This window comes from Cylas formicarius, unplaced genomic scaffold, assembly GCF_029955315.1.
Source record: "Cylas formicarius isolate icCylForm1 unplaced genomic scaffold, icCylForm1.1 PGA_scaffold_12__32_contigs__length_19106922, whole genome shotgun sequence".
NCBI lineage: Eukaryota > Metazoa > Arthropoda > Insecta > Coleoptera > Brentidae > Cylas > Cylas formicarius.
The window spans coordinates 12747133-12768891 of NW_026844225.1; the positions used below are offsets into that span (position 1 = coordinate 12747133).

At 32.6% G+C, this 21759-nt stretch overlaps 2 protein-coding genes across 2 annotated transcripts; both read left to right on the forward strand.

Annotated features, from left to right (window-relative positions):
* The first annotated feature begins 1321 nt into the window (after positions 1-1321).
* LOC132695789 (uncharacterized) lies at positions 1322-17841 on the forward strand. Its single transcript, XM_060660254.1, has 31 exons — positions 1322-1368; positions 1419-1542; positions 1601-1803; positions 1856-2061; positions 2122-2254; positions 2310-2463; positions 4758-4861; positions 5043-5241; positions 5303-5463; positions 7342-7428; positions 7490-7694; positions 7760-7959; positions 8013-8184; positions 8240-8458; positions 8517-8782; positions 8839-9074; positions 9443-9567; positions 9622-9780; positions 9834-10015; positions 10064-10235; positions 10285-10601; positions 10708-10824; positions 11046-11246; positions 11298-11523; positions 11588-11799; positions 14246-14429; positions 14684-14993; positions 15089-15326; positions 15665-15814; positions 15864-16065; positions 17560-17841. Exons 1-31 carry the CDS (start codon positions 1342-1344, stop codon positions 17778-17780), a joined length of 5712 nt encoding a protein of 1903 aa, XP_060516237.1. The 5' UTR covers positions 1322-1341; the 3' UTR covers positions 17781-17841.
* A 965-nt stretch (positions 17842-18806) lies between these two features.
* Positions 18807-21489, forward strand: LOC132708818 (membrane-associated tyrosine- and threonine-specific cdc2-inhibitory kinase wee-1.3). Its single transcript, XM_060681416.1, has 7 exons — positions 18807-19129; positions 19196-19310; positions 19369-19859; positions 19919-20126; positions 20187-20332; positions 20393-20532; positions 20590-21489. Exons 1-7 carry the CDS (start codon positions 19049-19051, stop codon positions 20834-20836), a joined length of 1428 nt encoding a protein of 475 aa, XP_060537399.1. The 5' UTR covers positions 18807-19048; the 3' UTR covers positions 20837-21489.
* The last annotated feature ends 270 nt before the right edge of the window (positions 21490-21759 follow it).

The following is a 21759-nucleotide window of genomic DNA, read 5'->3' on the forward strand; positions in this document are numbered from 1 at the left end:
AAGTTTCATTAAAATGAAATTTACCAAAGTTCGCTCAAATTAAAATATCTTTTATTTAGATTTTTTTTTTAATAAGTTCAGAAATTAAGCGCGTTTCCTTCACCGGTTGTAGTTCTGTAAACAACTAGACAAGCTAGAGACGCTAAACTAACCAAATAGTGTAATAAAAATATGGGAAAATTAAATTTTCACAGAAACTTCCGCAAGTTGTTGAACGCGTAGGTATACTTCTTCTGAATTTCTCCTGCTCAGACATTGCTCTGAAGAAGTCCGCAGCATTTTTAGCGAAACGTCAGCAAGACAGAGTCCATAACCGAGTCAATGAAGGAAAAATCCAGAAGGGTAGCTACATGGACGAATGAAATTGAAACATACACCAACATTATTCGAATCTGCTATGTTTTTAATGCATTTCTTTATCGAGAAGTGAAAAGTTGACGTTAAAATTGGCCTAATGTCAATTTAAACAATAACTTTCCTCTGACATATTATTTCCACTTCTATCAGATTAAAATGTATTAATAATCAATACATTTATCTACCTAATAATCTAAAACTATAGCAGACAGCGTTTAAATTTTTGCCACTGTAACTAACACCGAAAGGTAATGAGCGAATTATTGATTTTGCTTCATTTCACTTTTGCCAAATTTTGTAAATATAGTTTAGCCAGAAATATATATTTTAAAATAATAGGTAACTGGTGAAAAATAACATTTAACTACATGCTTTCCATTAAAATTTTTCCACTAAAATAGAATCCTTTGACCAGCTCGACTACGAAATTAATTGATTTTTCTTTTTTTTAGGGCTTGACTGAGATCTGGTTAATACACATTAAATTCGACTTTATGTTAGAAGTGTTAATTCAGATGATGTGTACCAAAATTAATTTTAGGGATCTATGCGTTTGAGAGACGATTAATTACGATCGATTAATTAATTACGGTTTGATGAGCCTATTCTATGTCTACCGATATTGAGGATGAGAATGTTGTCGGGTCAATTTATATTATTGCCGCGCTTGCTTTATTTTATAATTGAAAATTGAAATTGAATAAATAAATGAAGATAAATATAAGACGAATGACTTAATAAATTTTTGTTCGTCTTCCTTAAAACGCGAAATTTATGCCTAAACGGTTCATACACTGCCCTCTTTGGTCGACTAGCCCAACTGAAGAATGCCGTGGCAAAAATATAGAATTATACGGAAGTAAAGAATTCCTAATGGTATTTGATTTTGATTTACAAGTACAAAAAACGGATGTTTTTTATAAATATTTAATAAAAAATCAGTTTTACATTTCCACCGCACACATCACAACAGCACCGCTTAAGATGAGAATTTATTTATATTTTCTAATAGTAAGCAGTTTTTAAGTTTTGTTTTATTATTCATCATTTGAAATTTTTAGTGTCTTTTTTCTCAAACGAAGGCAATAAATAAAAATAACGAGGATATTATCAATTTCTTAAACGCACAGAAGGAAGAAGTACGAGACAGATTTAACGAAAAACTTGGCTATACAAAGAATTCCGGTAAGATTATAAATAAACTCATTTTGTCTATTTTTAATAACAATAGTGTTCTTTCTAGGAATCGGCCTGATTGAGCAAAATATATTGGGGGTGTACAGGCACACAAATAACTCAACACACGTGGATATTTTCTCGATGTTTAATACTACTTTTGTTGTCATTAATGATGAAATATTTAAAATCGATTTGAATAACATTTTAAATTTACAATATTTTTCCACACTAGTTGGGTACAACTATGAAGATAAAATGTTTTTTAAAGTTAGTTGTTTATGGTAAACTAAATAATGATAATTAAAAATTAATATTTTAGACGAAACAATTTCGCGAATTCGGCTTCATTGCGATAGGTCTGAAGAGCGGTACGACTCAAATTTACAAATCGTCCAATACGTCGAACTTCCAAGCCTTCCAAACCATCAGAACGCCAAATACGCAAGATGCCGTTTTCTTTGTTAACGAGAATAATTTATATTTATCTTTAGTGGGGAATAACGGGCCCCATCTAGCGTCTTCATCGTAAGTAATTATAAATGTTGCTAGAAGTTAAAAATGTTAACAATGTCCTGATTTTTTCAGCATATATAAATGGTTGGATACGTATTTTGATGAAGTCCATGCAGCATATACCACCGAGGCTATAAAAATTTTGTCTTTTCCATATCACAGATCGGAAATAATGATAATATTGAGGAATAATCCCGGACACGAGGTATACTAATGGGTGCTTGTGAAATTTTTGAATTTCACTTGTGGAGTTTTTCTAGTCCGTTTCACCAGTCTATGAATTTAGAAGCGATAGACTGAAGACAATCCAGATGCTGACAGTAAAGAATCCACTCAACATGGACGTATTTGTTGAAAATCGACATTACCTTGTGATTTATTCGAAATCGACTGGTACTTTATATGTCTGGAACGGTAAGTATCATTTAATGGAACTGAATATCATACCAATAAACGTCTAAACGGGCAACTGGGGTGTTTAAAATTTTATGGTTGCTTTTTTTTAACAATTTTCTTTAATTGGTTACCGAAATTACACTGTCAATCCTATCAGGGAACAATTTCACGCACTCGGGAGAGAGATTAAGACAATAATTCTCGCGTAAAGGCCCGTAAGAAACTGGCAAAACGTGAGGGAAACACTGCTTTTCCGCTGGTGTCGTTTAATGTAGGTACAAGCGTGGGCAGAAATATTATATCCACAAAAAAAACACTTGTTCGGATTTACAGGGAGGTTCATTTAAAACAACCCGCTGCAAGGTTTCGACAACACACAGGTTAACCTATTCTCCATCTGTCAAAAAAGATGTACTTTGCAGCAGTAGCACAAAGGAGACTAACCGATTCACTTATTATCGGCAGCTTTATTTAATAACTTAGATAATAAACTCTTTCAAAAATTATTTTAAAACTTTTTTCAATATTACTAAAAATTTTATTATTTAAAAAAATATTTATTTATCGTTTCAGTAGAAAAAAATCCGGAGAAATTTAAAATAAATAACATAACGTTATATTTTACATTTAATATTATTGCCTTTTTTAATTTTTAATGAGTACAAATGAGAAAGTATATGTGAAAAAAATAAGCACGGTTCACTGATTATTAACATTGCTCTCGAAATATGCAAAATTTCCATCAAAATTAACCTAGAAATTACCAAATGCCTGGTACTATCTTTTTTTTATTTAGTATCAGTTTTTTTGGGTACCTGCAAGTATTTTTTTCTACTCCCGTCACTGTACCACGTTAGTTTCCCACCGATTCGAACTACTTCGGACATTTCCGGGATTTTACCTCACGCGTTTGGGAGCAATCGGATGTTTTCACTGATATTTCCCACGCCTTGAATTTTGAGTTTCATTCTGACGGTCATGTCAGTGAATGTGTCCGTGTTGTTTTGCAAAAATGTACTCAAAAATTAACGTTTGTAGAAAAAATATAGTATGCAACACGTTTAGAATATAGACTATTGTTTTTAAACGCTCTTTTATGTTTTGTAATTATGCTACTCACTTAAACACATAAAAACACATTTTTGGCGACAATTTTGATATTTTACATACAGCCACAAAAAGAAAATTAATTTTATTGGAAGCAATGGAGATTAACAAAATAAGACATTCAAATGTATTGCTTGACGATCAATTAGATGTAAATACATCTCCTTTATTGCACTTAAATTCTCACAACAACATTAATTAAGGTTTTATGGCTATGTTTCGGTATATATAGTATCAGGTAGTTTGTAAATATTACATTTGATAAAGACACGGTGTTGTGGAAACAATTGTCATGTCAAAATATATAATTTCGTGAAAATCTGAACTTTTTGTTCTTATTTATTTTGATAAATGGATTTTCATCAAGTAAAAGTCACCTCAGTTCAACTAATAAAATAGCATCATAAATTTTCTGTCCTGCTTCTTATATTTTTTGATTTATCATTTAATGTTTTAATATAAAATTGTGTAGTCAAATTTGATCTCTGCTTATTCACAGTACATAGTTTGTATTGTTGAATCAGTTGAAAAACATAAGAGGAGTGCTTTCATTTCTGTTTCAACAAGACATGAATTTATTATTAATTATTACCGAAAACTTTACTAAAATCCAAATTCGGAAAGATAAGATCTGCCCAAAGAAACAGAAAAACAAATATATAGTTGTCTGGTTACGTAGTATGTTTAATTTTTTTATGCTCTCTCAAAAATTAAAACACCTTTTAAATTAAGTTAAAATAGGCAAGTTTCCACTTCTAATAAAACACTCAAAAATTTCCCTGTATGTCTAATATGCTTAAATTGCAGATGTAATGAAAAATCGCGTTCTTACATTAATGATTCATACAGTATTGAGTTTACAATTAACACAAGCCAACCAAGTTGTCATCATCATTCTACATCTATCTATTTATGTATCTGTACATTGAAGAATACATTATTCTAGCAGTTGAAATAAAATTTACAAAAATCGAGGGCCTTTCCGCTAGAAACAAGCTCCAAATAAAATATGTTGCCACCCTGTACCATCAGCTTTCCATGGCCAACAAAAACGAGAATCAATGTTCTCATTGGTTACCGACCTTTTACAGCAATAAATCTCATAGCTATAATGCTTTTCTCAGACTTTCCATTGGCAACATGCGACTCTTTTTGAAATTGAAATGGAGCTCGAACGCTGTTTGTATTTCATTATTTGTTTTCAGGATTTGCGTTGGAACTAATAAACACGTTCGATGTTGAAAACGGTGTGAATAAATCCTTAGTGGTTTACTGTAACACAACAGCTTTAATAGTTCAGCCGAAGTTGGTAAGTTCCAACGCGAGTAAAATTTTTATACGAATGAAACAAACGATTTTAATTTTATTGTGTTCCTGTGTATAATTGCTTGTTTCGTCTGGTTCTTTTATACCCAAGTTTACTGCCGCTGCCATGGTCCCGCATAATTTCTTTTCTTCGGCAAAGGCAGCGCGTGTGATTTTTTTTTTAGGAAAAGGTTTTGTTGTACGAACTACGTCCAGGAACGTTGGAAATGGTGGACAGCAAACCGTACCGAAACAACTATTCTCGTATTTTGGACATTAACAATGGAGGAAATGAAAGCGGCAATATAACTTTTATAGTCGCTTTAAGCGAGGATAACACTATAAACATCAATGCGATGTCTTTTAAAGTTCACCACGAAATGGGTACATTTATTATTTAGACTTGATAGTCGTAAAAGGAAATTTCAATTTGTCTATTTTATAGAGAAACAAGACGACACGCTCAGAAAATGCTTCCATAATTTAGAAGAGCAAATTTATAACCAGAGAAGCAAACTGAATCAAATTAAAACGTTCAAGGCCAAAGGCGAAAATAACCTCGCCAAACGCTCGATTTCCGGAAACTTTGATGAAGTCTTGCAAAATGTACGTAATTAAAATTTGTATTAAATATTTTAATTTAATCAAAATTCAAATAATAAATATCGAATATTTATCATTAAATAGCTGGTCAGTAACTCGGTAACAATTCGGAGAAAATATATAATAATTATTTTGAGTCCTTTCAAGCCAGTCAATAAAAATGAACTTATTTTACATATAGCCTAACAAATTGTAGCACCAATGTATAAATCAAAAAACAAGATACAAAGGCCTTGTAAGCCTAATAACCACATTGCTAAACTGTCCGAGACTGCCTAAAAGAGAGATTAATCAATCGGCTTTTTCGTAAATCACAAAATCTTGATTGGAAACCAGTTTGACTTCCGAAAGGACGTTATTACCACTTACGCTATTTTTAAACTAGTTGACTCCATTAAAATCTAATTGGATAGTGTTGGTTAGATTTAATAATGCCTTATAAACAGCTGTTAGGAGTCTCTGTATTACTTGAAGTATAAATCACAACTTAGAATGCAGAACATTTTGAGTGATGGTCAAACGATTCATTTGGGTATGAAACAGGAAACTGTCGGAAGCCCACTTCTATTTATTATATACATAAATTCAATACTAGAAAATACAATTCAAGGAGTAATTTAAGGAATTTAACCCTCAATATTAGACCAGATTTTATTTTTTTGCAATTACCAAGAATAGATCTTAAAATTGTCACTCAATACCACCACTTCCACAATCGCAACAATATCTTCCGTTGCTTTTTACAAAACTTCTGGATTCCTCCTGCGTCGGTTTTTGCTTAGTCGAAATTGCTGACGTTTCGCCGATCATCCTGTTGGATTCTTCAGAGCTTGACTGAAAACTGTTTTCAGTCAAGCATTACAGTAGCCTGTGGAAGTATCTTTGAAAAATTGATATCTTCCGTTATGACCTTCATTGGTCCACCAGTTCTTGAATCATCTTTCACTACAGAGTACGAAGGCGAAATTTGGCTGTACACACCATCCAGCTTTTTTTTAATAATTTTAGGCGCTAACCCTTCTTTTGTCAAAAACTTTATTACTGCTCTATACTTAATTTGCTTAATTTGCGACTTTTTTTCGGAAACGTCTTGTTTAAAATGCTGTCAATAAAAAGCTATTGACGCAAGACTTCAATTTTTTTTCCGCAGCCTACTGAGATATGTATTTAAAAGAAGACAAAGTTTTATCGTGATACTGGAGCTGCATCTATGTCAGGCCGGGAAATTTTGGAGCTAACCTCGTATCTGCACGCTATAGTTGTATGGGGTGGTATGCATGCTAACTCGCTCAGACCACTAAATGTTATTCAAAATTATATATTAAAAGTTTCTTCTAGAAGAATGACATTTTCTGACCATACCTACATACCGAAAATATACTAAATAGTAGAAAGATATATTTTTATTTTTTCTGTTTACACAAAAAGCACAAATTTGCAAATAAAAGTTGAACACACATATCGAACTCGACAAATAACAAGCCAAGGCTTGTTTGTTCCCTTCTATATCAATGACGGCAACTATAAATTTGCTTGGGCCCGAACCTCTGCTCTGAAAAAATATTTGCCAAAAAGTCATAATTCATTTAATTTATTTACACATACAGATTGTCTGTGATATAGGTGCAATAATAATTTAAGTAACACACAAAAAAATGAATATATAATATTATATTATAATTAAAAGTAGCTAAAGATAACCAAAAGGAGGTAGTTTCTACAGATTCTAATTAAATTAAATTATTTTTTATCCGGGCATAGTCTTAATTAACAAAAAGAGAACATCCATTGGTTTAGCCTTGTTATGGTCGTTTAGTTATTAGTAAAATATGAAATATGAAATACTGAACACATTAAATTAAACAACTCTTAACTTTTCAGGAAACTCAAATTAAAATAAAATTAAAAACGACGAAAAACAGAATAGAGACGCTCAAGAAGTACGTCGAAAGCCAAGGAGAATTTCTCGTAAGTAGAAGAAGCGGATTTAAGTAGACTTGACGTTACAAACCAATTAACATCGTCGCAGATTGTCAACGACAAAGTCACGGTTAATACGCCCCTAATTGCCAAGACGATAAAGGCGAAGCAATTGTCAATTGGGAGCTTAAACGGCAATAACTGGACACCCGATGAGTGGCTAAGATACAACAAAAGCCAGACTGTAAAGGGACCTGTAACTGCGGCAAAAATTATTACCAAAGATTTAGCCACAAATCTTCCACTTTTTAATGGTAAAAAATAGTTTAATTTCCAAAAAATATTTTAAAAAATCCTAATTGCTACTGAAATTACGTAGATTTATTGACTAACAGCCGCATCAAGTTAAATGGTAAAGTAAATGTAAAAAGAATATCTACCGAGGGGATTTATGCTAGCAGGATTAATGATATATCCGTACAGGACATTTACCTTCGAAGCAGCACTAAGCCAGCTAAGGGAGTGAAGAAACTAAAAACGGTTTATGTTAAGCTAGCAAAAATAGAAACGATCAACGAAGTATACATGGAAGACGAAAAAAAAAGTGAATCTATCACATATTTTAATTTCAGATATCAGTAAAAGATATTCTCGAATTATTCAGCCAAGAACCTACCTCAAAATCACTCAATTTCGACCAAGAAGTTATCATTAAAGATTTACGTGTCAGGTCTATCGATAATATTAACTGGAACGATTTTCAAAATTCCGTTTTTAAAATTGGAGAAGACGATGCAGTTGAAGGTTAAATCAAACTTCATCAAATACGTAATGCGAGATATGAATTGGTTACTTTCAGGAAATTTAACATTTACCGAAATAAAGGCAATATCGGCAGATGTTGGGCTTGTTAACGGAGTAAAACCGGCTGTTCTGCTTACAAAAACCACCGAACAAATAGTAAATTCTAGCATTGAATTCAACTACATTTCAGCCACTCGGATAGAAGCAGAAACTGTAAATGAAGTTTCGCTTAAGAAATCCGCAGCACTGATCGGAGGAAACGACGTTATTAAAGGTAATTATGCCATAGTCGACGATTGTCAATGATAATAAAACGCTAATGAAAAAAAAAGGCCCTGTGACCATCGATAAAGTCTTCGTTGAAAAGGACTTGGAGCTTGTTGGACCTATCGACAAATCGTTGTTCCTAAGAGACGGAGACCGTCTTATTGGAACAAACGAATCGGACTTCCTGCAGGTTTATAAAGGAAAAATCAAAGTTAAAGGGAACCTTCACGTGACTGATTTAGACGTTGTCAATAACGCCACGTTTTTAGTGGATAATAAAACGTTCTCACCTGAAGATTTAAATCAATTCTGGACGAAAAGCACCCATCAAGTAAACAACGAAAACAATTGAAAATATCTAATGGTTCCATTTGTTTTATACTTTAGACTATTCCAGTTCACTTTGAAGCAACGCAAGGTATGAAAGTATCCCATTTGGAAACGATACGGCTTAACGACATACCTATGAGTAATTTTGCTTTAAACAGAGAAGAGACGGGCTTAAAAGGACGCTTGTATTTTGAAAACACAATCGTGAAAGGCAACATAACAACTAACAAATCTGATAATAATATTCCCAATTTAATTCAGCTCGATAGAGAAACAGTTAAAAACAAAGGATCGTAAGTATACTTTCGCGGATTTGTTTTTTTATTGTTGGATTTAAATTTAATCAACATTCAAATCATTTCAAAATTCATATATTTTTTGTTGTTAATATTTTTTATACATAATGTGCTGAAAACTATTGGAGCAATGGATTTGATTTTAAAAGTGACGCTAGCCTTGGTGTCAGTTTGAGGCATAAAAGGCTAAGAACTTGCCGAATATTCTAAGAAGCTAAGAAGCACAAAAATAAAAATGTTCGAGACATCAGGTGATCAAAAATACGTTTGTAATGGGTTTATTTCAATTGTTGGCACAGTTTTTCGATTTTCTCATATAATTGTTAATTTGAAGTAGTTAATTTAAATGTTTATACATTTTCCAGGTTTGTTTTGAAAGGAAAAAAAACTTTCCTTAAGAAGCTCAAAGTGCGTAATTTCGTAACTAATGAGTTGAATGGAATTAAAGACAACGAAGCTTCGACTACAAAAAATCCCTTAAACATCACGGGTAAATCAAATGTGTAAAAATCGCAGTGATGAGTATACGTTTGTACATTTGTAGATAAATATGTTTTTAAAACTCTGGTAATTAAAGGGAACTTGGTGTCTAAATTGGAAAGTCCTATCATAAACGATATCGTTATTGAGGAAATGCAGAAGAAAATCGTGTGGACTAATTCTCCGCAAAATATCAGCAATCTGGACTTTAAAAACCTAACCGGTGGGTCTATTTTATAAATTTAATATTACCTACAGTTTTATTCAAATTTTCAGTGAAAAATCTCTACGTCGAAAACATTAACGGATACAATGTGGAAGAATACGTGAATAATTTAAAAGATATATTGTCGTTCAAGGAACGTCTAAGTTTCAATATTAAAGGAAATGTCACAATCGTTAACGCAACCAACGTTTCGACCATTAACGGACACTATGTTGATGCGTTAATTGCAAAGGTAGCAGTAAAAGCAAAATTTTCCTTAATAACGTAGTTTCGATTACAGAACTCCAATGAAATTGTAAGGAACGTGACGTTTCTAAAAAATGTAAAAATTCGCGATTTAAAGGTTTCGAATATAAACGATGTCAATTTCGCCATACTTACGAGAAGGTTGCTCTACAAAAGAACGAATCAAACTGTGACCGCTAAATACACTTTCGAAAATTTAAAAACGGGTAAGAATGCTAAGTCTCTTTGACCAAACGTAGCAATACGACCTTACAGACAACCTTTTTGTGTCCCATATCAATGACATTAACGTGAAAAACCTCATCAATACCGAATCGGAAACGAAGCAAGAAATTTTTGCTCCCAATGGAATCTTCGTTAAAAACGCGACATTTTTGAAGTCACTAAGAGGGAAAAAAGTGAGACCTTGTGACCCGAATGACATTGTACGAAATTTTAAGTACCCAGAGTCGCGAGAATGGGAACTAATTAAAGTTAATGGAAACGTAGAGCTGATAGATGAAAACTGCAAACTGTATAAGATTTTGAAAAACGCTGTTAGAAAAGGAAGCAAAAATGTGATAACGGCACCAGTAAGTATTTAGGAATATTAGTTGATATTTAATTTTGCAAACGTTCAACTGAAATCGATTGCTTCGAATGACTGAAAGCACCACAAACCTCAGTATAATATTTTAGGTTTGTATTAGCGGGAATGTACTAGCTAATCAAGTCCATAGTATTGGTGCAATCAATGGAGTAGATTTGAGAACAATTGCAGATGACGCCGTACTAAAAGACTTAGATGAAAGACAGGTATAATATTTAATAATTAAAAAGTACTAGCAGTCTCGTGATTGGAACCTCGAAACAAAAATTTTTTACAACCATATTACAGCGTTTTTTACTAATAGGTTTAGGTCAAAATCAATTGGCTTGATTATACACGTTTTTTACAAGATTTTCAATATTTTTTAACAATCTAGTAATGCAGAATCGGCATATTTATAACAATGTACTAAAGTAAAAACTTGTAGGTAATAAAAGGGCACAAGATTTTTACCCAGATGGAGGCCCTTCGGCGGGCGGCAATTTTAGGAAATGCCGACATTCCAATTGTTCAAGGTGTCAGAGTTTCCGAGCTTTATAACTTTATCATCCACCGAAACGATGTTAACCAAAAAAATATAAGTGGAAAAAAGACATTTTTTGCAGGGTTGGAAACTAAACGATTTAATGTGGGTTCCTGCAAAAAAATTATACCGTATATTCAAACTTTTTTATTGTAGAGCAAAACTGTAGCAGGTATTTTGCCAGAACAAATCGTGGATTTAGGTCAACTTAAAACAATACCCTCGGCGTTATTTGATTCTTTAAAAGTCAGTGAGAACTTCGACGTCAATTACGTAAACAAGATTGACTTCCATCATGTGCTGAACAACAGACTTCTTGTAGATGCGCCTCATAAGCAAATTACAAACGCTGTTTGTTATTTTGATAATTTAGAAGTAAAGGGTATTTATTTATTGCCTTGACCTTTGAACCAAAACATCTATATTGACCATCTTTTGCATTTTAGAAAATTTAATAGCCGCGTCCATAAACGACATCGATATGGAAAATGTGGTTTACGATATAGGAAAGCAGACCATTATGGCATCCAAATATTTCCTCGAAAACATCACCGTCTTGGGCGATGCTTGGGTTGATACACTGAACGGTGTAAATATCTCGGAAACTTATGCCGACGCAGTTTTGCGTGGTCAGAAAAATACCATCAACGGATCATTGGTATGATATCTTCTTCGTGGTTATTATCACAATTTAAAAAAATTGTTTTAATAAAGGTTGCATAAGATGAAAACACATACAAATTAAAAATAATTTTCTATTATACATTGTATTTCATAAAAAAAGCGAGGTGATACAAAATACAGTGAAGTCCGGATATAATGAACTCGAAAGTTGCATCAAAATTGGTTCGCTGTAGCAGACGTTTACTATAAGTAATAAAAGAACTTTTGTACACACCTGATGTTTACCAGATGAATGGAGGTTATTATATAATATATAATATTATGTACGTTGGTTTAAAAAAAAAATGCCACAGTATACTAGCATTTTTCTAGATATGTATGTGTATTACGTAATCTGGAAAAAGTGAAAATTAAATATCCTTCTGTACAAAACAAGTAACAAGTGAACAAGAACAAATAAAAAATATCTAAAAAAATAAACTATAAAAAATACATGTATCCACCGACTCTTGGATAAACAAGTCGGATATTTTGGTTTGTACGAGTCTGTTAGAAAAGTTAATATTACTTATATAGCTTTCAAGGTTACAAAAAGAATTCCAAACGTAACTTTCGAAGTCGAAATGTTCAATCCTATTCCTAATCTCTGCTTCGAGGGCTTTCTGGGTATCGGTATTTTGGTCGGTATTTTCGGTATCTCCTGAATGTTTTTTTAGCCATTCCGTTAGATGTAATTCATTATCAGTCAAAATCATCTTCTGCTTCAAAGAATCCTGCATGTTTATAACAGTTTGTAATTGTATTTTTGCTAACTTCCTGCCAAGCACGGTGAATAAAATTTACAGCATCCAATAAGCTCACTGAAAACTCTTGTATATCATCAATTGCTTCTATCATCTTTATCAGCAAAATCTTCCTACAGTAACACTTCAGGGAATGGATTATGCCTTAATCCATGGGCTGCAATTTTGAACTGATATTAAAACCATAAAAACTAGTTTGATTTAGTTCAAAATGAGCTGCCGTTTTGAACTGGTATTGGATGGCATAAGAACCAGTTTGATTTGATTCAACGGAACACGGGGATGTGGTGGACAATTACCTACTACAAGAATATTTTTTCTGTTCTTCTTCTTCAATTCTGTTGCCCATTGGAGCAGCTCTTCGGTAAATAAGTTAAATGTCATCCACGCTTTGCTGTTTGACCTGTAATTGACAGGTGTTTTTAAAAAATTTTGGGTTTACTGATTTGCCGATAACAAACATTGTCTTTTCTGTCCCAGAGATGTTTGCATTATCCAGAACTGTTATTCGAACCTTGAACAATTTTCGACCTGCACACATTTCATTTGGAATTGGAATTTCAATGTCTTATCAGGGGTTAGTTTGTAGAAAAGGTCGGTCTCATCTGCGTTAAAAATATTGTCACTGTCATAATTTTTGCAAAGATCAGACCAAACCGTTGTGAGCCAGTTATTGACAACATTCATATCAACTGATGCAGATTCACCAAGAATTTTTCCCCCCGAAATTCAATTTCTCTTCTTAAAACTTTCAATCCAACTTCTGGAATCTCTTCCTTCCATTCTATTTCCCATTTCACTTGCTTTTTGCTGAATAACTAGGTCACTTCCACCTCATTGATACCTTCATTAGCTGAGCTTTTACAACTTGCATTCACTTGACCATATAACGAGGAAATCCTTTTTTTTCCAATGGCTTTAGGCCAATTCATTTCACGACAAATATCACTTTCTTTCACACCACTTTTAATTATTTGTATAACATCGTATATTTCTTTCAAAGTTAATGCTTTTCGTTTTTGCTTCCCCATTTGAAGGTCCTGTCATCAACATTTTCCACTAAATCTAAATAACAATTCAGATCAAAACAAATATGCTATGTATTTTAACCTTTCTCTGGGGAATTACCCCGAAAAAGTTCATTAAAAACGGAAAATGCGTCTTAATCTTGACGAAATTGACTGTACACGAAAGTTCACTACGTCCGGGTTCACTATAACTAGTAAAAATTTACATTTGTTTTATGAGGCCTTTTGAGTGTTTTTCAAAAAGTGTTCATTATAACCGAGGGTTCACAATAAACAGGTTTACTATATCTGAACTCCACTATATGTGTTTTTAATGGAATGCACTATATATTTTAACATTATATTAATAATAATTCAAATCTTTTTTCTTCTTATTTGTTGGACTTAAAGTGTTTCATTTTTAAGGGTCAGGAAAATATTTTGTAGTAAATTTCAATTAGATATTTTAAAAGATGGTACTTAAAAATCAGCAAAATTGTATTCGACTGGATACGAGGTAATAAATGAAGCCTATCTGTGAACAGGGTATATACTTGAGGATAAAGGACATAAAAAATATTCAAACTTTTAAATTAATGTTTTAATATAATGTGCGGCAGTTTGAAATTTCTGTTACATGTTATAATCTATTGTTTTTGTTCCGTTTCAGAGTATATCAAAACCATCGATAATAGAGAATAACATCACAACAGAAGCGTTAAATGGATATTCTATGAAGAAAATTATAGAAATGGTTTACCCAAATTCTTCCGAGAGCGATGAAGAAAATATCATTTATAACATCCAAACTAAAGTGAAAGATATCATATTCAAGCATACACCGGAAATGCAGTGTAAGCGTTTTGTCCGCATATTTCAGAAAAAAAAAACATTTTCAGGAAGGTTCCAGCTTTCGCACTAAACAGTCTGATCAACGAGTATATGCTGATTGTGTAATATGTAATTCTAATTTTATTTGCTGAGATAAAATTCTGGTCGCATATGATTCACCCTATTTTTAGTTGTATTGTATAATTAAAATTAAATGTTTAAATTTTAAAGGCACCGAAAACTGACTTACTTATATAAAGAGAAAATTTAATTTTAGACATGTATAATGAATTAATGTACATCGAAAGGACCAACGACATTCAAGTTTCAATTCCCAACGCAATAGATGCACGTATTACCCAAATTAAAGACTACGTACTGATTCACATACTGAGCGAAGAATCCCAAGAAGAATGCAATCTTCCTATAGATTGCCAATGTACGGTACAACACATCGTGGAAATAACCCCAAATAAAACCCTAAAATATTTCTTGAACAAAGATCGACAAAGAATTTATAGTTACGACGAAGATAATATGACAATACACCTTATTACTAATAGTACCAGTACAGACAGTCATTGCAAGTGAGTTATTATAAGTCAGCATTATTCGACACCCAATTTGGTCCATTTATACGATGCGAAAAACGATGATATCGAAATATAACACTTTTCTTTAGGATCAGTCAGGCTGAGGGTGTTAAAGAAGTGTCGACAATTAGCTGGAGTACGTCACCAAATAGAGGTGAAAGTAGAACTTTCATTTCATATCCGTTAATAGATGTGCCTGGATATATCAGTGGCGTCGAATTTTTCACATTAAACGGAAAAACTTACTCTGTGATATCCCAATACTATGACCCGATTAGTGATACGCATGAGTTAGATTGCGTTGTCTTGTGTTTCGAAATAGGAAAAGTAAGTGTTGATAAAAATAAAGGGCCTGAACCTAAATAAAACACAAAATCGTAAGTTTAAAATTGTTGTTGACGTAGTAAACCGCACAGACACCAAGCCCAATCATTAATAAAAGCTTAAAACCTTTCCAAGTGCATCGTAAATAGCAACCATTCCTGGTTATAGTCTTCAATCTGAACAAACGCATTAGTAAAACGCATTAAATATTGGATAATCTCCAGTTTAGAACCCGCTTTGTTTATAGTCGCCAGATTTCGGCGATTACAATTCAAATAAAAGTTATTACTTAATTGCGAAATAAACAATCAGATGGCGCAGTAAATGTTTTCTTTTTTCAGCAAACCGCTAGTGAAATTCAAAAAATTCCCACCAGAGGTGCGTGGACGTTGTATCTTATGCACACTGCACAGGGCGTTACACTGATTATAGGCAATAGAGGCGGCGATCAAAACACAGAAATATATAGGTTCGACGAACACGAAGAAAGGGTATTTGCGAAAACCACCGCTGAAGCAGATCTAAAGAGTTTATTTTCAGTTTATGCTTTTAAGAACCGTGGGTTATGCCTGTTCGAAAGCGGTCGGTGTGGTTTTGGGAACTGACAGCTTCATCATTTTAGCAAACGAAGACGCACCGCTACAAGTACTCAAATATAACCAAAATTATCAAAATTACGTAAATTATCAAATCATCGCCGCGGACGCCACTGTTTTCGGACTTTCGGCCTTCTACGTTGGAGGTAAAGCTCGTTTCACAATTTTGAGTTGATTTCTTACGTATAATAAAATTTAAGTGAGGCCCGTATAGCGACATTTTTTCATTCTGAATACTTATACAAAACCTAAAGACTAACTATATAATGTTGTTTTAATAATATGACCAAATAAATCTTACATTTTTTACTTCAATCAATGCATCACTCTCACTGTAATTGACATAAGCGAATAAAGTATTTAACAAACTTACTCAAATCAAAATCAAATCAAATCTCAAAAGTTTTTAAACTTACGTATCGTTGATCGTATATGTCATATATTTGAGTCTGTTGATATAGTTTTAAAAAATCTATTCAAAACTTAGTAGGTACTATTGCCACTTAAAAACAAATTTATAATATAGTGAGATGGTTTAAATTTATTTAAATCATAAAAAAAATTATTCGAGAATGGTTAATCGCAATTTTGTTAATAATTAAATTTCCTGATCAATTCTAGAAAAAAAATGTTTTTGATTGCATGTGTAGCGTATTTTAATTAAGATTAAATTGTTACAAATTGGTAATTTGATAAACTATATCATTTTGGGTTTAACACAATACAACAGGTTTTTTAAACCTAGGTGTCTAGGTCAAATAGATATTACAATATTGTAACTTGTGCTTATGCTTTGAAATTGAAATAACATTGTAATATATAAACGTTTCGTTCAGGAATATTTACCCCATTTTTTTAATTAAATACATTACAATATTTTTTGCCACAAATAAATCCGGGAATATTCAAATGGACTTTATATAAGTAACGGAACTTTAACAAATTTTATGTATAATAAGAATAAATGATCATCTGTAATTTAGACATATTTGGCAGCGTTGCCGTATTTACAGAAAACTAATGGCAACATGTATTCCTAAAATAAACTGTAAGGATAATCAAATCAAAACAACGTAATGAAGCAGAATCGAATTTAACCCTCTTGGTTCGACAACTACGTCTTGACTAACTTATCGTAAACCCAAAAACATCGCATAATAAGACCCTAAGTATATCTCGTCACCGCAACTTGCCCCCTCTGTCTTTTTTGCCTGAGACGCCCATATATTTTACAATCGGCAAAAGAACAAAGCGGCGCCTTTTTGTCAAAGGGTCTTGTCGGATATGACGTAATCTATAAATATTCTAACAAAACTATATTAGATTTTTATAGTCGCATATGCAAAATTTGGTCCCTTGGTCCCTTATTTGAAGGTTATTTTGCAACCGCTCCGACTTGATGTATTTTTGATTAGTTGTGATTCAATTTTTACTAGATTTTGATATTAATTTGGTTAAAATGCAAACACAAATTGAATCCAAATTAAGTACGCGGTTTGCATATAAATATGTGCCTGCCGCTAGGTTTAACAGGTGAACAAACGAAATCCAACAAGATCAGACAAGTTCAGTCGCTATAACGTCTAAAAATACGATTTGTTTCGACTGGTTAAATGTACGACGATTCCGATATTTTGCAGGTTTTGGAATAAGCGATGCGTATTTGTGTATTGTCACAGAAGAGAATTATCGAATATTCAATTTTCAATTCATAGACGGCTGGAGATTAGAATCCCAAGGAACAATCACTGGTTTACGAGGTTTGGTATCATTTCAAATGAACAATCAGCAATATCTGTTTGCGTCTTCAAAGGAAAAAAGTTTTCTGTTAACTGTTGTAAAACATGGCACTGAGCAATGACCCTAATTTCCGTTAGGAATTGTTTTGTGTTAGTTACACTTTTCTAGGTATCGTGTGTGTGTGTGTGTGTGTTATAATATGTATATTTTTGTTAAACTAATAATTCAATAAAATATCTAAGAAAAAAAAATCAAATTGTGAAGCAATCGGCAATTTAATCTTTTAGAATTCGTATAATTTTTTTAATAGTTTTAAGTAACTTTTTACTACAGCTTTTCTAGTAATGTTAAATAAATATTTTAGATTATCCATTGAAGTTTATGAAATAAAATAACCGGTTCTATCTCATGATGCGTATGAATATTATAAAATACGCGTAGTAATATTAAAGGCGTTTCCGGTAAAACATTCTAGAACAAGTAGTTCCAAAAGTCACCCGTCTAAACTAACAAATAAAATAATTCGTTTAAAAAAACTAATGCACAAATCAAGATTCCAAAAATTATTTTCTAATTTTTCTGATTAATTGGGACGGTGGATTACTTTTATCAATTAATTTTTTATTGTTTTGCAACCCCATTATTTCTGGCAGCTCAGTTGGTAACATTATTTATTATGAAACAATAGAAAAGCGTGGGATCAGTCTGTCTTTGGCTTCCAGTGTTGTACAGGCTGTAAAGAAGCTGTGTTCAATTTGTTTTATTTTAACTGATTTTTCAACATGAATGACAAAAAAAGATTGTCGCCCTTACCGGAGGAAATGGAAAGCGACGAAAAATTTCTCACAAAAAAGGTTGGTGCTAGTTTTGATTACTTTGTTCACAGATTCATTATTGCTATTTCATTCTGGTTTGACCATCCCGGTTATAAATAATAATATAATATAAAATTTAATAATAATTAAATTAAATATAAAATTTACACCTATAAAACCCTATACCTACATATTTCACCCGCACGAACTGTAAACGTACGGATTTTAAAATTTAAATGTCTCGATGACTCATCATCCCCACCACTCAAACCACTCTAACTGCCTAGGAAAAAGATATCAAAATGAAAACATGATTTTCAAAATATGGCGACCTGAACGTAGCAGTTTTCTATAATTCAAAGATGTTTAATTTTTATTGTTTTATTATTTATTTGCAACCGCATGATTTGAGACACGATTCAAAACAACCAATCACGGTTAGGACCTGAAACCACCATTTAAATAGCGGAAAATCTCGGCGTCAGTCCACGTTTGACTTGCAGCGTTAGTGGTGATGTGAATCCGTAGTGTTTGTATTTGTAGCATTTTAGTTGATTTTTTATATTTTAAATTTATGTTCAACATGAGTAGTGAAATAAACTCGCCGTTGTTACCCGAGGAAATGCAAACCAACGAAAAATTATCCACAAAAAAGGTAGCATGTTAATAAAATTTTCTAAAGTATAAAATATGCTATTTTCTGACTTTTATTATTGATTAGCAACTAGCGAAAAAAGAACAATATCCGGTCTGTCCATCACCACCACCGAAACCGAGAAAAATGACAAGTAGGGAAACAAATTTAAAACCCATTGCAATTAGTTTCTCCAGACCAAGTAAGTTAACCTCAAACTTTCTTATTTTGAAAACAATTGTTTACGATACGGGTTCCAGCTGCCTTAAGCCCACTGTTTGATCCGAAAAATGCAACATCTTACATGGATCAAGTGTTCACGTCATACGGCTATTTGGGTGAAGGAAGCTTTGGCAAAGTATTCCAAGTAAGAAGCCGAGAAGATCGCCAGTTGTATGCCATAAAAACCATAAAGGCGAATGTATGTTCCAAAGATCGTTATGCTGAAGTGAACAACAACGAAATTGTTGGTGTACACCCCAATTGTGTTCAATTTTTTATGGCATGGGAAGAAAACACTGACATGTACATGCTTCTTGAACATTGTGATATGTCTTTAGCTGATTATTCTAAAGAAAACAGCAATATTCCCGAAGAAATGCTGTTCAACATGTTGTATGATATATGTAAAGCATTAGAATTTTTGCACAACAAAAACTTGCTGCATTTAGACGTGAAACCAGGGAATATCTTGTTAAAAGATGGTTTTTTTAAGCTTGCAGATTTTGGTCTGCTGGTGGATATGAAAAGTGTAAATCAAATAGTACTGATAATGTCGTAACAGCTTATTATGTTTGTTTCTTGTTGTAGGATAACCGTGTTTCTAAGTCAACTCTGTCAGATGGCGATTCCAAATACTTAGCATTAGAAGTATTAGATGGTATATACACTCCAGCCTGTGATATTTTTGGTTTAGGTATGACTCTTTTTGAACTTTCTACAGATTTAGAATTACCTGATCATGGTCCCTTGTGGCACCGCCTTCGACATAATGTATTCCCGAATGAATTGTATGAAAGTAAGTGAGACATATTATAAACACTAGGTTAGGTTGTACAAAACTATATAAAAATTTTAGCAGTGAGTCTGGAATTAAGAATGATCATACTGAAAATGACGGATTCAGATTACAAAAACAGACCCACAGCTGCAAAAATTCTTTCATTTGCTACTGTTAAAGATATTGAAAAACGCGACGGCAACTTAAGCAGAACTAATTTTGCAGTAATTATTAAATGGAGTTTTTATGTGGTATATTAAAATGACTTTGAAATTTTTGTGTAGATCCCTTATTTGAAGGAAAAGAAAATTTTGCAGACTGAGTTACCATTTTCTTCTTCAATCTCAACAATACAAAATAACAATAGTCAACTATGCAGACAAGAAACTTCAGATTATGGCAGTATGGTTGCTTCAACATCCAGGTGACTTTTTCAATATAGTTGAGGTTTTGCATTGTTTTCATTTCATTTATTTTACAGAGCGCCTGGCAGAAAATCCCTTTTCCGAGATTGTGGGAATAGTTCTTCAACCTTTATGGGATTATCGGATGACTTATGTGACTTAGCGCTAATAGCATCTGATTCGCAAACTGTGGATGATTCGGGTACCGAAGTTGCCAATGAAAATTTTGACGCGCAAGGTACTAGTTCAATGACAACTTCTACACCTATTTTAAAAAGTCGTCAGCTTAAAAAATTGCCGAAAGCACGTTTAAATTTCGAATAAACTCTCAGCTCTATGCTTAACTTAGTACTTAACTTTGATTTTCAACAGTATGACTTTTAAAAGACTGTTTTTTAAATAAAAAATATTTATTCTTGCTTACATTCTTGGTCTCGTCTTCCAATAATTACTTATAAGGGAAAATTGTTTTATAAAAACTATTTATTTGTATTCTGTTAGTTGTATGTGTAATTAGCTGGTAGTAGTTAGTTGTTGCCATGTGCAATTGATTACAAGAGCAAAGGTTCTAAAAATGAAAATATCAATAAAAATCTAAATCAAATCTTAGGTTTTTAGGAAGAAATACTCATTATAAAACAAAAAGATGTTATTTCCTGTCCAGGTTTTTAAATTTCTTCAAATTTCATTCATTGTATGTTTTGTATAGGATAACAGTAAGTTTTGCAATATATAAAGGTGCTTCTTGTTCCTATAGGTAACTGCTAAATGTGATGCAATTAGGTGACTTTGTTGCCAATTTATTTGCATATTAACCGCCACATGTTTATGGTTTCGTACTGATATGTTAAGCCGCTGATGCGGCAATGATTTTCTGATTGAAAGTGTATTAACTGAAAAACACTTCTTGCTCACTGTGGTGGACTTTGTGATTTAGTTTAGTCATTAATCGTCAAGAGTTTATTTGTGTTATATTTACTTCGAATTATTAAAATTGTTCTTTTAATAATGTTATGGTTTCATTTCTTATCCCTGACCGGCAATTTAAAAAAAAAAATACGAGCAAATAACCCAAATTTGCCACATGCAAGGCAAGAAAACAACTTACCTTTGTTTTCTGATGAAAACTTTATATTAGAATCCTATAGAGCAAAAACGTGAAATTTTAAATTAAACACCCGTTCATCCATTATGTTACGAATAATAAACTCAGAATGGTCGGAGCAATAAACTTACTAAACTAAAAT